The sequence below is a fragment of the Cygnus atratus genome, chromosome 1, assembly GCF_013377495.2.
Source record: "Cygnus atratus isolate AKBS03 ecotype Queensland, Australia chromosome 1, CAtr_DNAZoo_HiC_assembly, whole genome shotgun sequence".
In the NCBI taxonomy this organism is placed as follows: domain Eukaryota; kingdom Metazoa; phylum Chordata; class Aves; order Anseriformes; family Anatidae; genus Cygnus; species Cygnus atratus.
The window spans coordinates 69,028,334-69,045,109 of record NC_066362.1 but is presented as its reverse complement, the minus strand read 5'-3'; the positions used below and the strand labels follow the sequence as shown (position 1 = coordinate 69,045,109).

General features: G+C 33.3%; 1 protein-coding gene across 2 annotated transcripts in view; it reads right to left on the bottom strand.

Moving 5' to 3' along the window:
- Nucleotides 1–520: 520 nt before the first annotated feature.
- The window catches only part of AEBP2 (AE binding protein 2), a 55,824-nt gene continuing 39,568 nt past the window's right edge, over nucleotides 521–16,776 (bottom strand). The window contains exons 5-9 of one of the 2 annotated variants that reach the window (XM_035550790.2): nucleotides 14,905–15,029; nucleotides 8,731–8,798; nucleotides 4,532–4,645; nucleotides 4,207–4,273; nucleotides 521–2,918 (exon numbers count right to left, since the gene is read on the bottom strand). In XM_035550790.2, coding sequence (XP_035406683.2) covers nucleotides 4,219–4,273; nucleotides 4,532–4,645; nucleotides 8,731–8,798; nucleotides 14,905–15,029 — 362 coding nt within the window. In that variant the 3' untranslated portion in view covers nucleotides 521–2,918; nucleotides 4,207–4,218. The remainder of the gene's footprint in view (nucleotides 2,919–4,206; nucleotides 4,274–4,531; nucleotides 4,646–8,730; nucleotides 8,799–14,904; nucleotides 15,030–16,776) is intronic. The other variant, XM_035550791.2, reaches the window with a different exon arrangement.

Genomic DNA, 16,776 nt, shown 5'->3' with positions numbered 1-16,776 from the left:
TCTGACCAAAACTATATAAATGGGAATATTTATACACTTATTGTATCAGGCTGGAAACAGACTGCAATGAAGGGTAAAATAACTATAGGTTTGTCTGGATGGCATTTCTCTACAAAGAAAATAAATAATCCAACTGGGAGAAAATGCATTCTCTAGGTAATTGGAAAACGTATTCCCAAAGGAAAGTTGCTCAGAAAGACAGAAGGAAGCCTCTAGATGTTATATATCCAGAGATAAAGTATCTAGAACTACTCAAAAGGTGGAGGGAAAAAAAGCAAGTTCATTAATGCTTTTCAAGAAAAAAAGTAAGGAAAAGAGAATTTTTTTTTTTCAGAACTAATAAATCTCTACTGGCATACTGTGACAGTTCTATCTGTCTGGCACTCTATCAAAGCTGGAATTCAGAGGCAAAGCAAAAAAGCAGAAAGGTCTGAAGCAAAAGGTCTGAAAGCAGACCTTTAGAGAGAAGTGACTGTCAGTTGAGACAAAACACCATCAACTACATACATAATTTGTAGAATATAAATAATTTTTAAACATGGTTAAAATGGTTTTATTAATTCACTTGGATGACTTCAAGTTAAAATTGCCAGAAATCCACTTTCCTTTTGATTACTATGACAAGGTTAATTAATCCCAGCGTATCTATTTGTTCCTAGGTGTTTTGATTTTAAACCTTTAAATTTTTTTCCCTCCAAGAGAGAAGTTGTATTATGAAAACATCAGATAAGTATTTAAATATTTAAGTGTGTTTCACCACTTAGGGGCAAAATAAAAGAGACAGTGACATGCTTACATTTACCTTTGAAAACTTCATTGAAATCTTACAATTTTGAAGCTAATGAGGTTTGTTTGCTTTGTTTTATTAGAAAAAATACTCAGGCAAGGTCTACAATCATCTGTCAATTATAAATGACTTACAAGAAACTCATGAAGCAATAAAATTAAAAAAATACAAATACAAACTATATCTGAAACACTTCTATTTGGCAATTTTATAACAAATTCATAAAAGAAACAAAGATTGCGGATTACTTTATAGGTACAGAAAAAGCAGTAGGTGAAGTGCTCAAGCAAAAAAAAAAACACTGCATTTTTTTTCCAAAAATAAAGTCACATCACTACAGATTTTATGAGTAATACCCTTATTAAACAACCATTCCAGAACATCTTATATTAGTGGTGCTTTTAATCTGCACTTTATTTTGCTTGATAAGACTTTTTTTTCATGTATATAAGTAACATTTTTAACCCATTGGTGCTAAGCAAGACTCTCGTGTCAGTACCAATGCGGAACGCATTTGTATTACATTAGGATATGCTCACTTTTGCAACCAAAGGGTTACTTCTAACTTTTATTCTATTTAATAAAAATTTAGTGTAAAAACTGCTGGTTATTAGTTTCACTGTAGTAAATTCCTCCCCAATAAGGAGGACTAACTCTGCAGTTTGACTGCATATATCCATACAAATTTTACATATTAGTTCCTTCCAATAGCAAGGAAAAAACTAACTTCTTGTTCACTATTAGAAAGGAGCGCCATGTATTAATTATGGGTACTATTCATCCCTCTAAGATTTCTGGGAAGGATGTTCAATGTATTTTTGTTCTTACAACAGATATTAACAGTAGTATATAGTCCCTTAGGTATGTAAAAGAAGTTTTTTTTTTTATTGTTAAGGAAGGTGCTTTTTTAAACAATTCTTCTGGCAGCACTAGTGAATTACAATATCCTTCAATATTATTTCTACCGTAATATATACATTTTAACTTTCATGCCTCTAGAAAAACATCTACAGTACATTTCATAATATAAAAATATATTACAAATCTGCTGAAATATTTACAAGCAATGTCCTATCATCTATATGCAACATTTTTGTCTCCATACAAAGACTAACAGGTTAGACACATCTCTATTTGTCAGTTAAAAAAAATCCATGGCTTCTTGCTTATTAAGCAAGAAAATGATTTTATTTTTCTTTTCAAAGCCAACTTTGGTGCATAAAGGATTGATTTTCTAGATATATTTTTTTAAAAATACCATTTTCTTTACATCTAGAAAACATTAGGCCAAATAAAAAAGTATACTTTACAAGTGAATGGGGGGTTCTACAGGGACAAAAAAGTAAAATAAAACACCAGTAACACTAACTGCTAAGTAGAGGTTTTTCAAAAACCGTCCATTGATACAGATCACATAAGAGAAGATCTCATTAACATACTATACTACTCCTGAAAAGGGGATCAGACATACTGCAACACTCTTAACATCTTTAAACCGTACTATGTGTATTTGTAGTTGAGTGGAAAAGACAAGCATTCCATCAACATTTTTTTTAAACATTATAATTCAACATATCTTACGGATCTGAGAAAGGACACGAGGTTACAAATGACAAATGATTACTATCCACCATACTGAAAGGGTAACAGGATAATCCCTTGCTAGCTGTTTTATTGTCTGGCATATTATATTTTGTTAATATTGACAAGAAGCCTAATAGCTTGTTAACAGTTCTCCTGGGAATTGTGAGTAAATGGTGATGGTTACTTTTTCTTTTCATCAAATATGAACTACTGTATTCACTAAAGAAAAAAGCAGCTTAAGGAAGCAAGCATGCAAAGCCTTTCAGTTGTTCCACTAAGTTGCCAGAAGAGTGTTTGCTCAGTCTCCCACTGTACCATTCCATGAAAATGTGGATATACAGTAATATATTAATATATTCCACGGAAGCATCAACTTCATTCACAGAATGTTTACACTAAGCATAAATATTTATCTAAAAAAAAAGAAAAAAAGGATGGGATTTGACTAATGTGCAACTTTATTTCTAAATCCATTGTCAGTGACTAAGACTGAAGGTGTCCCCACTTGCTTGGTTTTTACCTCTTCAACCTCTTCTGGGGCATTGTTCTGTAAAAGAAGATAAGATAGTTTTTACAAAAAGACCCTGAGCTGTAAATTCAAGTCTGCTAGAGTATATTATGAAATCATGACTATATACAATCTATTTTCATTTATTTTGATTACAACTAAAAGCCATTCTATATGATTCCTAATTAGCATATATTTCAGGTGATGATTTCAAACTTTCTATTAGTGTCAACATTTTATCATGACATTAATAACTGTGACACTGAACTCTCCTAGCCACTTTTTCCTCTATGAAAAATTTTGGTCTTCAGTTTTATTTCTTTGATCTCCCCCAGTCGGTCCCAAAGCTCTTTTTAATCACATACTGATCTATACTGATAAAAAAATCTAGTAAAAGATTATGTGTAGGGACGTTAATTTTATTCAGACGAGGGAGAAAGGGTTGTTCATTTTTCCCAATGGACTTCATCCCAAAGGTCATTTTTATTTTTAAAGGTTATTTTTTTCTTTTCAAATCAAACCAATATATCAAGTTCTACAAAGGTAATCAATATAAAGGCAATTAACACCTAGATTAGATTATAAAACAGTCACTGTGTTAAGTGGTTTTATAATACATAATCCAATTTCCTCATAACATTTGTATGATTTACGATTAACAATAATAATTCATACACTAAAGTAAGTATTTTAAATACTTACATTTTAAAAGATAGCACGCATAGTATGATGATTTATTTTCATATTGTAAACCAAGCTTTCATTAATTTGATTAGTGAAATACACTGAATATTAAAGGTGAACTGAAAGGCTTATTGCATATCAAAACCTCAGATTAGCATTCTAGGTACTCCTTTAGACACTCGTTCATTGGATGTTAACAAACATAGAAACAACGAACTTTGGTTGAGGCTTTTTTCTCCCTCCCCAGCCATTTTCATGCATTTTTAAATAAGCCTATAAACACATATCTTTGCATCTTCAAAAACTTAAGAATGAATTAAGCATTTCAGATTACCTTTAAAAACTGTACACACATACAACTGTGGGTACTGACAATTATGTGAGCACATTAATACAGAGAGGGGAAAATCAGGAAATTATTAGAAACAAGATGGATTAGAAGCCAATCAAGTCCTAAAAACACAAATGTGAATGTAGCTTAAAGACAAGTGATATGTATTGTCCCCCTCCAAAGGATTTTGTATTAAAAAAATAACAGTACTTGTACACAAGTACAGATTTCAAGGTAATACTGCATGTATTACAGCTGAGTACAAATTATGTAAAGATAAATTTGGACTTTAAAAAAAATTGGTATACAAACCAGTATGTGATCTTAACAGAAGTGATCTTTCAGGATTCCACTGTATGTACCTCCTTTACTAGAATTTCTGTACACCAAGCACAAAAAAGTAAAATACACTTGGTAAATACACACATTCCCCGTTTCTCAGTAACTAGAGTTCAGTTCAAGAAGTTAATTCTGAAACAACTTAAGACCTCAGAACTTAACTACTGGACGCTGACAGGATTAAGGCTCCCTGTTCTGGTGTATAATACATTAACAATCCTGATTTCCCAACGTCAAAAAGTTAAGTGAGGCTTAAGACTATATTTAAGTAAAGAAAATTTCAAAATTAGGACATTACCTGTATATGTTTGGGTCCAGAAGCAAGGCAGTATCTTTTGGTAGTTTTGATAAATGAACTACTTTAGTTTTTAACTGATGTCGCTCACTTTCATTTACCCACACATCAGGCAGACTATGAATAAATAAATAAAATAAAAATATTCAAAAAAGATCAACTGTTTTTCTTACCATAAAATTATGCGGTAAACTAGTACATATGAAGTTTCTAAATGTAATCGCCACATTTCACTGGATAAAAAACACCTTCACTGGAGCAAGGAAGAGACAGCCAATCTTTACACATTATACCTCAAAGTCTTTCAAATTCTCAGCATGAAAAAGATGCTGAACGGAATTTAGATTAATCCAGAAGAATATTAAAACAAACATACAATGATAACAGTATTGCAGTGAAACAACAACCTCCAGTTTAATGGTTTAATTTGAAAATGGTAGCAGGAACTAAACAGATCTTTCATACCTAGTAAAATAAAGTGTTTTCAAATGATCTGATGCTGTCAAAGAAAAGAAAAGGAAAGTAAAGGCCAGAACTTCAGCCACTGAATTTCAAGTCACACTATTTTGCTTCCTCCAAGGTCAAAGCTTTTAGTGTCAAAATGCTCCTACTTAGCTGATGTTAATTTTTCAATTCCCTTCTGAGGAAATTCAGGCAATCACCATAAAGTATTCTGGCTATGTAACAGTTTTTATTGTGAGACAGAATAAAACTTGGTCTTTACACATTAACGGAAAGATCTTTACACGTTGCCTCAGTGCCACTTGCAATGAAACCACTGGAAGAGGGCTGGAGGTTAACTCACGCATTGATCTATATTTTGTTCTTTAAATCTTTGAAACCAAACCTGTCTGCTTCTGATCTGTTTATTGCATTATTGCTTTTTTTTATGGAAAGCAAATTAAGTTTTTAAGGCCCTGCTGGGGTTGTCAGGTTGTTAAGAGAGACAATGGGCTTATAGAGGTCATGAGTGCCTTATAAAAAACCAATTCCCATCTCTAAAATAAAAATAAAAACAAATCAGTATTTTTTTTTAATTTTTATCACCCATGGGCAAAAAAAATCATTTCAGGCTGGGGAAAAAGTTTGTAATTAAGAACCCTAATATTCTGAAACAAGTTTCAATTTGAGAAGAACATCTAAAACTATCTAAACAGTTCTTTTGTTTGTTTGTTTGTTTTTGTCCAACCAAAGCTATATGCAGTTTTACAGACTTCTGGAAATTATTTCTTTTAGCATTGAAAGTTAAAATTCAAATTCAATTTTTTGGTTAAAAGAACTTCTATCACAGAAGGAAAAAGAGTTTCTCCAGTGATACTATTTCCCCCTTTCAAATGAAGGTGTAAAAAAAAACAGGATGCAATGTATCTATCTATTCAGATTTAATATGGCTCATGAAAGATGAAAAAACATTGTCTATAAAACTTTTTATAAAAAGTGGGTATCAACTTTTTATAAAAAGAAACATTACGAAAACAATTTAATTAGAAACTGTATGCTGAAGATACAAAATGATTTTTAAAAAAAGTAAATCTTTTCACATAGAATCACAGAATCATTCAGACTGAAAAAGACCTCTAAGATCCAACCTTTAACCTAGTACTGAAGTCCACCACTAAACCATGCTACTAAGTTCTACACCTACACATTTCTGGAAGACCTTCAGGTAGGTGACTCAACCACTTCCCCAGGCAGCCTATTCCAATGCTGCAAAACCATTTCAGAAAAGAAATTTCTCCTAATATCTGACCTGAACAACTGGCGCAACTTGAGGCCATTTCACCTCGTCTTATCTGTTGGTGCTTGGAAGAAAAGCCCAATCCCCACCTTGCTAAAGACTATTGGAAATATAAAGACAGAACCTCAGTAAAATAAGTACTGCCCCCCCCCCCCCAAAAAATGAAAAAGGAAAAAAAAATCAGGATAAATCCCTGATCCAAAAAAAATCCAAGTGATAAAGGCGTGAAATAGGAAACTGATTAAAGACTATGTACTTTTCCTGAAAAAATACTTAATGTACAGAAAACCTTGAGCAATTTAACAGTTTCAAAATGACTCACATATGAAAAGGTGAAATCATTATTGTTGGCTCCATCTGCAAGGCTGATGAACAGCTCAACATGATGGAAAATAACGATCATGAACGTATTCAACTTTTCTAAAGTGTGAGTACATTCCTTTTGTAAGACAAACGGATGACATAAGCCATGATATCTTGCTTTTGCTGTTTCTAACTGTAATAAACGAGATGAAATGGAATCTAATGAATAATTCAATACCGCATCATTCCATGCAGGAAGTACACCCTCTACCTAACCCAACCAAGATGTAAGACATATCAATACAAAGGCCGCTATCCCTTTGAACTGACCAACCAGCTCTACATCTATCAGGGATGTCTTAACATTACAGTCTTCTCCAATGTAGAGAATCTAACATTGTATTTATTCGCATGAGCAAAAAAATCATTTAACTCTGTATTAAAAAACAAGTCCTTAATTACTTACTTTTCATGCTCTCAGTGTTTTATAATGCTTTTTCTTTTATCTTAAAATAAGTCTTTATCTGTAATATTTTAGCAAGAATAATCTCAAAATACTGTTACATACAGTATTACCAAACTGACCTAAAAGGCAGCAAAGAATGACATTTTTTACTACAATATTTTAGTTATTCTTTCCGACGTTTAACTGAAACTTGTAGTCTACAAGTGCTGCAGAGAGCTGAAAAAGCTACAGACAGTTTAAAATTGCACCAAAATGCCAAACACTGCTGCAGGTAACTTACCAGCAACCCTATTCCTCTACAGATTAAAGTTATAATTGACTCGCATTGCTGAGTTCATACTACTGCACATGACTAATCTGGGACACTAGAAAACTGAGTAATTTAAACCACTTCATCAAAGCAAAAGTTAAGAGTTTATTACACTAAGGCTCTGCATCACCTTCCCACTCAATCACTTAAAAGGCAGCACTGAATCTAAAAAGATTCCTTTGTTCTAAGTTCTAATTGCAAAAACTATGACTATTTCATCTGAAACTTAGAAATCCTTATCTAATGAGTCCTGCCAAGTTAGAGATATTTTCCTGGTAAGAACAACATTACTTTTAAGAATGAACCTCTAAACCTGCGCATCCTACCTAATTATGCAGCTATAATCTTAATGCAATCTTAGTATCTCTGTAACTTTACCTGTGCGCAGACGTATGGACCCAATAATAAACTATTATAATTATACTTATCTTTAAAAGAAAAAGTAAGTAATTATCTTTAAAATTGTGGAAAACATGGATCATGCAACACTTGCTAGAACTACTTCTCATACTGCCTGTCCTAAAACTACTCTGCCTACTGCTCTCCTAGAGCATAGTGGAAAACAAGTATTTGTTCTACTGTTCCATATAGTAAAGATCATAATATTTACATATAAATTCTTTCCTTTGTCAGGAGGAGGAAAGTAGATCCCAGCTATTTCAATGAAGTAGATAAATTATTTTTAAAGTATTTCAGTTACTACTCCATATATCCCAAGACTATCTGAGGGCAATACTCGTGTTCTGCATTAAGTAAGAGGCAACTTACTTGGAAAAGGGCAGAACGTGGAAAAAAAACAAGAGAAAAAGCAAACAAACATGGTGGAAAGGAAACTCCAAACTTCAGTGGGAAAACCCAAAGAAGCAGTAATATGAGATGGACACTCTGAATGACCAACTGTGGTTATTTCACTGTTAAATTGTAGCACCTATGCAAAGATTCTTGTAGTTCTACCATTAGACCGATGATTAGAAATTTTTCAGTGCCTAAAAATATTTGAGGATCACGACAAATCAATGGGCAAAAGAGCTGTCTCAGTGATAAATTTTCCCATGTATGTGGCTGGCAAAACCCATCTGAATTCCCCCATTCAATAATTAGAAGACTTTGTTATTTATACCCATAGTGGCAAAATGCATTAAAAAAATACAGCTTAAAGTTTACGTGAACTGGTATCAGAATCTAAAGACTCAGTAGCTAAACTAAAGTCAATTAAAAGTACAACACGGTTGCTTATTTTTTAAACTTCCAAATTACTTAAAACAAACAAACAAAAAAAAACATGAAGTACATAAAAACAGCATAACAATTAAGTGACAGTTCATTTACCCCGCCGTAAATCTTTCCCCGTTTAAATCCTATCATATCACTAGTAATATACTTACATGTCCTCTGGTGTCCAATGAAGCAAGAGTTTTATTTTTCCAGAATCTTCTTTTCTTTTAGCTATTACCTGATAATAGTTACATAAATCATAATTAAAATCAAATCCACTCTTTTTCTTGCTCAAATTAAGTATTCATGTTCAACTGGACATTCAGAAAATGCAAACTGTTTTACTTCTTAACAGCTGTATTAATTCTATACATAGGTAGAATGTACATGTCACTATTAAAGCAGTTCTTAGCAAGGTTTGGTGTTTTCATTAAAATTTTGTTTTAGTATTTGCTTACTAAGTGGTCCCTTTAAAAAAAAAAAACATGCATACACAGTCATCTTTAAAAGGGTTCAAAGCTTCTGGAGTAGCAGCTTAAAAAAAAAGGTGCATGCATTCTTAGATGAGGTTCACAAATGCCCTTTATGAATACATTCATGTTTTCACAAAATGTCTATAGAAAATCAAAAATTAATGCAGCTTATATTTTAATTCTAGTATGACATAAGGAAATATTCTCTCATAAATGCTTTGACATCTGGAAACCATCATATGTATAACTTCCTAGGTAACCTTTATTCATTCCCTTTCAACATCTAAGCCAAGCACTGAATGAAGCAAAGGCTCCTTGGAAGAATTCACAGGCTCACAGAAATTGTTTAACTCATACATAACAGGGACCTTAATACTGTATTTAACGCATACATACCAGGGACCTTAATACTGTAGAGTGCATGTTACTACTACTGTTATATGAATGACAAGTACAAATGACATGTCAAAGACCTGTTGACAATCCATAATATTTAAGCAGAACATACACATTCCCCTGGTAAAAGTTCCAGCTAAGAAATGACAACTCCTTCCTTACAGTTTCTCATACTAGCTCACAGTAGAGAAGCACATAAAATGCTCTCACAAAGAACAATGCTTTCAGGGGTATGACCCTGAAGCTTAACACCAATCTTTAGTCAAAAGTTAAAGTTAGAAATATAAAAAGTATAAAAAAATGAATCTGTTCACTCAGGTGTAAATATACTCATCAAAAAACAGCATTCGAAAGATAAACCCAAAATATTCTGGTATTCAGGGAAAACAAGGAAAAGCCACTTTTCTTTCACAAAAAGCTTCCACTTCTACTGATCTGCCCCTAGCTTCTCCTTTCCTACATGTTACTATATACTCCATACAGTTTAGGCACACAGATTTTCTGATTTGCTTCTAACATCAGTCCTACTTTTTGCTCTGCTAGGCACATTTATTAGATCTTTCAAAGTTTCTACACACAGCCACTGTAGATAAACTCAAAAAAAAAAGTCATTAGAGAACTTTTAAAGCATAGAAATGCGGCAGGATGGCAAATGTTCTTCATGAAAAAATCTAAACCAAAATGTAGTATATGGAACATAAAGTACCGAAGTCCATAAACTGCATCAACCAAAGTAATTCTCCACAACTGAGTATCATGGTAAATTAAACTTAGTCTCTTCTGGTAAGTTAAATGTAGTCATGACATTTTAAGGAATTCACAAATTTGTTTCCAGCTGTATTGTTACAACTATGCAGCAATCTTCTCAACAAAAATAAAGCCCAGAGAGAAGTACCCATGGATTTAACAGCCAGATTATTAATACAGATACATTTGAGGTATCTGAAGGTATAAATATACTAGCAGACATGAACTGAGAGAAGTGTTGAGGCACTGAGTTTCTTGAATTCAGAAGAGTCCCTGACGAGGGACTCTTTATTAGGGAGTACAGTAATAGGGCATGGAGTAATGGCTTTAAACTAAAAGAGGGTAGGTTTAGATTAGATATAAGGAAGAAATTCTTCACTCAGAGCGTGGTGAGGCACTGGAACAAGTTGCCCAGAGAAGTTGTGGATGCCCCATCCTTGGAAGTGTTCAAGGCCAGGCTGGATGGGGCTTTGAGCAAGCTGGTCTAGCGGGAGGTGTCCCTGCCCATGGCAGGGGGGTTGGAATTAGATGATCTTTCAATTCCCAACTCAAACCATGCTACGAGCCTGCAATAATAGGATACGGTAGATAAATGTCAGTAAAAATCATTTTTCCAGTAATCTTTGCCAATTAGACAAAATTTAATCAACTTTTCCATTAAAAATATTATCAGGTTCTTAAATTTAGCTATTTGGACTATTGCTACCATTTTTCCTCACAAGTCTCAAGCCATATCCATAACTCGATACATCGTTTTGCTAAGTTTGGAACAGGGATGAAAACCCTGACCTTTTTTTTTTAAATAAAGATTTAGAGAGCAGTTCTCCAGTCCCTTCCAACTTTAAGTTTTAGCCTTTGCCCAGAACTCAGATTCTTATTCTGCAAACTCAGTTTCTTTGCTGTAGATTGGAGCACCTGAGCCAAATGATGTTATAGCTCACTTTACAGGGCAAACAAAGCTCACCAGCTTTTCCATTGAAAACCATACATTTTTCTGTATTGTCAAGTTCATTTTCAAATTAACCTTCAGGTTTTAAGGAGAGGCATATGCTCTCTCATGTAATACAAGCATCATGGATATCATATTAAAAAGTTTACAGGTGACTTTGTGAAATATTATTTGGACATAGTAAACTAGCTATATCCCAGTCAGAGAGAAGAAATATTCTCCACAAACCGCTCTTCATCCTATTTAAAACTTTAAGAATATGAGCCAGGAAACCAACCAGAATCAACAAGCCCTACATATATATTACACCTAATTACTAGTTAAAGCTGGGACTGCTGCATCTACTGGGATTTACAGTGTAACACATGGTGATTCCAGAACCTCACAGAGAACCTGTGCAAACCACCCAGGATCTGCACTCATCTACATTCTCCAACACCAAGAACAACAAATAGTATTTATAAACTAACAGCTCTGACATTAACAATTTCTCATTTACAGAAAAAAACTCAGGACTCTTCAGTACTGCCATCACCAGACTGAAAAAAAGAGATGTTTGTAAAAACTTACACTCTGCATTCCTCCTCGCCCCCAACCCCCCCAAAAATAGGCCTAAAAGGGACTAAAGTAACAACATTATACACACAAAGAAGCTTAACGAGAGGAAAAAGTAACTTTTAACTGTAGGGAATAAAAAATGTTGTTTTTCAGAACAGAAGAACTAATCATGTACAACACAAACTATGACAAATAGAGTTAAGGATGCTTTCACAGACACACTTGCATCCAATGTGAATTTTGCAGATTGTTTCTCCCTATTATCAGCTTATCTTATCCTTGCTAAATACTCTGGTGTTGTTTAATATTAAAGTAGTATGTTTGCTGTTAGGAGACAACAGAAATATTTATATAGAGCTGCCATTGCTTCTTCCAACATGTATTTTGAAATTGTCAAGTTTAAAGTTGTGTTTGTTTGTTTTTTAAGATATAAAATGTACTACTTTAACTATAATCAGCGTAATGAGAATTTTACCATTTCCTAGGCAGGCTAGAGTCAGAAATGCAGCTATGATGTAGACAAAATGGCCAACTGAAGAAAAGAATCACTATTTTGACAAAAATAATCACTGCTGCAATCAGGTCTGTGAAAGTTACAACTGAAATGGAAGATATCTAGCTGGTCTGCAGTAACTGCTTTTCTTGCTCTGAAGTTTTTTACGAAGTTCTCTACAAAGTAGTAATTTTAAGTCCACTTAAGTTTTACATTAAAAAACATCCTGTAGATGCACAATACAGTTTTATTTGATATATTATTATATTATCTAAATTTCACGCACTGTCCCTGAAAGGAAAAGAAACTATTTTGAATTCATCTCTGTAGAGGAAACCTGCAAAGTTGTCTCAAATGAGAAGTGGAGTTCTGCTGACCTCTTCTGGAAAAAGAAACAAATTTCACCTTCTTGCATCTTTATTCATTCTCTGTGTTTCGAAGTTTTAAGATGTCAGAACGTATGTAAATAACATCAATGCATGTGATCACTGAACTAAAAACTCTAAAAAATATTTTAGAGAATTAATCCTATCCATGAAAAAGAAAAAAAAAAGATGGGGTAACCTATAAGGTACATTCTTTAACAGCTTTATACCTGTTCTTTAGGTTAAATGGAAATGGCTTGACATTTTCCACATGACAGTGCAGAGAATCAATACAGCAAGAATTTGATACCAATAAAAAAGCTCATCATAAAAATAAAATCATAATGAAGTCATAGGTGAACTGTAGATAGCAAAAACATTTCTGCAAAACACTTTTATGACTGTTTTACAATTCTCCATGTCTATAAAGAATGGGTTCAAAAAAAGGTTGATTTATCTACAGTGACTGCATAGAAATTATTTACATTAGAAAATTTTCAGTATATCTATCTTGTAAAATACTGCATTATGCTGACATACTTATGCTGCATAAAAAAATAAACTTACACCAATTACCTCAGTTTTCAGCGTTCACACTTTTCACCTTTCAAATTAATGCCCCTGATAACTATACATTTTTTCTTCATCTAAAGGTAGACCACACAAATCATACCACATTATTTAACCAGTGAGCATTCAAATTTAATTTCCTAATGCTTATAAATTATGCAAAATCTGTTTGCATCTGAGGTGACCTTTAGCTCAGTACAATAATGTACATCCATAAGACTGCTTCTATTCTTTTTTTTTTTTTTTTTTTTTTTTAATTTTAAAGCAAATTTTAGGCAGTTTCATCAGCAAAGCTGATGTCAGCACAGCTCCACACAACTGTAGCGGCACCTTAATAGGGTAGCAAAGTGCACTGTATGGCCAGAATCTTAAAGCAGCTCTGCCACTGAAACAACTTCTCCCACAGCTGAGGTGTAAGTAATTTCTAGTCTTCAGATCTAATCAACCCCCTACCATCCTAAGTGGCACAAGCATGGATGAACTGAAAGGGTCTGCACTGCTTCCTCCAAATTAATTCGAAGCACTTCTAGAGCACATTCTTCCCTCTAATTCCACCTCCTTATGAATTATTACAACAGACAGAGGTGAGCTTCCACAACTGAACAGTCTCTCCGTATAACCTTTCAGATTAAAGCAAGCTGTGAATTGAAAGACAATCTGCTTTTCTCAAAGAATTTTAAATTCTGCATTTGCCAGGAAAACTAAAATAAGACCTAAATTCAGTAACAACAAAATAAGGCACTTTTAAATCTCCATTTGCAGCTGGTGCTCAATGCACAGGAGTTCAGCAGTAATGTTTTCGGAAAAATGTCCAACGCAGGCTACAGAGATTTCTAACAATCATCAGAATGGGAGGAAACTAAGTTTCATGCACATAAAATCATACTTTGTTTATGGAAAGAGAGTGACAGTTCAATAGTTTGAATCACTGGTTAAGATTAAGCCATAGCTGAGAAGAGAGCAGTCACAGCATTCCTTCCTTGGACTGCAGTTAATCGTACACTGGTCTGGCAATTTACAAAGACCCTTGTTTTGTCCCATCCTTTGATTATTTTCTTCTTAAAGAAGAGTCTCTCTCTCTTATATGCCATATCTCTCAATTTAGTAAGAAAACATGAAGTATTAAGGTTTCTGAAATTCTGATCCCTCTATCCCAATTCAGAACTTCTTTCCCTATTTTTGAACTTTTCTAAATGAACACTGATGTCAATCCTATCCACAGGTAGGTGAAATTAACAAAAAAGGATATGGAAACAGGACTGAAGAACATTTCCCCACCTGGTACTTGCCTTCCTGCACTTCGCTGACATTTGGGTGTAAGTTTATTAAATAAAAAAAAAATGAAATGAACAACAATATATTTATATAGTATGACATCTTTTAAACTGAAAAAGGAGTAAACATAAATTTAACATCAACATCTTAAAATATTCAATTATACAATTACTTTTAGAGAACTCCTTGTGATAAATAAGCACTGTGACTCATGACCATAAAAATGCCATCTGAATTGCATTCTTATTTAGAAGATTTTTTTCTGTCAAATATACTTGCTGTCAGGTATTTCCTGGAGTGTATCAGACAGGAAATGTTGCAAGCTATTCAATTTGTGACGTAGAACCACTACTAACACCACTTTTAAAAACTTAATTTACTAATAGAAATGGGAAAAACGATAATGTAAAATACACACTATTACTTACTTCTGATTAAAAGTCTGCATTACTAAGAGGAACACAGCATTAGATTTTTCAGAAACACAGGTAACAAACAATGCATAATTTAATACTTACAGTACTATGAAATACAACACTGTGGCCTTTTCCTAAACTTTCTATATGTGCTGAGAGGTTAAAGCAGATGGCTCGATGTCTTATAGCATCCAGTGTTTGTGCATCAAAGAAGTCATGAGGTCTTGCTAGAAATAAGAGAGAGATCCTTAGTGATGAATGCACTGAAAGCATTCTAGCACATTCAGGCATGTAAGTAAATCTGAATTGTCATTAGTAAACCATTTATCATTATAAAAATAGGACTATCTTGTCAAAGAGCTGTAAACATTAATTTAACCAGGAGTATGTACTGACCCCAAATGTGGAGTGGTGATCCATTCAAGTCTGGTCAAACTATATTCCCTTTAGATGAAATAGCTGTTTTGACAAACTGAATTATGCTTGTTCAGTTTTTAAACTTCAAGTGAATTTTATTCATTTTTACCTTTCAGAATTACGAATTCATTTTTTTTTGTTGAGTACTTCTGGGATCATCCATTACTACCATCTGTTAAAAGAAGAAGTCCCCGTACAAAGAAACTAAAGCCAGAACTTGTATTTTAATGCAAGAACAGCCCAGTAAGTTTCCAATAAACATCACAACCTAACTGGCCAAATCACCCTTAGAGCATCATCAATAGTTTCAGTATTATGCTGTAATTTCTTATAAATAGTATTAAAATACTTCAAAACATGATAGCGCAGTCTACATGTTAAAATCTATACCTTATTTTTGAACTCTGTTAAAAACAATCTACCCTGATGTAATTTATAATTACATAAAAAAAAAAAAGTTATTTCCAGTGAAAACTGGGATGCTGCAAAGAGATCTATCTACACTGACAGTGAAATAAGACTGCTCGGTACTGCAGTGGAACACAAAGCAGAGGATTAAATAAGAATTATTGTTAACATACAGAAAATACAAGCTCACCAAAAAACGCTTTATCTCTGAAGAGTAATAATAAATAGTCATGTAAAAAAAAACACTGCTAGACATTTCTATGTAGAAGTTTTCATTTCACACTTTGATTATTAGTAAACATTTCCTAGCCAAGAAGCACCTTCTACATCAGAAACTACACTTCAATCTATAAAGAGTAGACTGCAATCAACATCCATCTGATATTTTATGAGTAGTCTATAAACAGCATGCACTAGTAAATAATTTCATAGATAAGTGTTTCTTGAACAGTAAAAAATTACTGAGCTCCAATTTGGAGTGTAAAGATCTATTAATTCTACACTAACAATAATCTAACTGAAAAATAACTGCTACTAAGCACGTATTTGCACATGCTTAGAAATATCTCATTCTAAGATTTTTAAAAAATATAACATATTACAGTAGCAGAACTGTATGAGTAAAAGTATTAATGAAAGCATTAACATTTTTAAGCCTTACATGAGAGCAATGATTCAGTATACAACACTAAAATTAAAACTAAGAACAGTAGTTAAATTATGTTATCAACTGTATCATCCTATAATCTGCAAAAACAGCGATTTGCCATTCTCTTGTCCTTAATTAAAACAACTCTTTTTCATCAAGATTATCTACCCTTTATTTCAAAACAAATTACAAATTCCACTTTCAACTAGTATTTTCTACTCTCCAGAGACTAATTGTTGTTAAGCATTCATTTGTGTATTATGTTCTGTCCTTACCGTATCTCAGTTGGATACTGCCACTTAGGCAATCATCTCTCTGAAATGTTTTCTCACTGTAAGTGGTCACTTCTCATGCTACAGAAGGTCACTGATGCAACCATTTCTTACATTGAAACTATTAGTCTATCATGTAAAAAGGAGTATGGGTCACATTTTTAGGCATGGACTAAGAGTTTTCTTTCTTCATGCAAAGTTAAAGAAGAGTTTGGGGGAAAAACACAA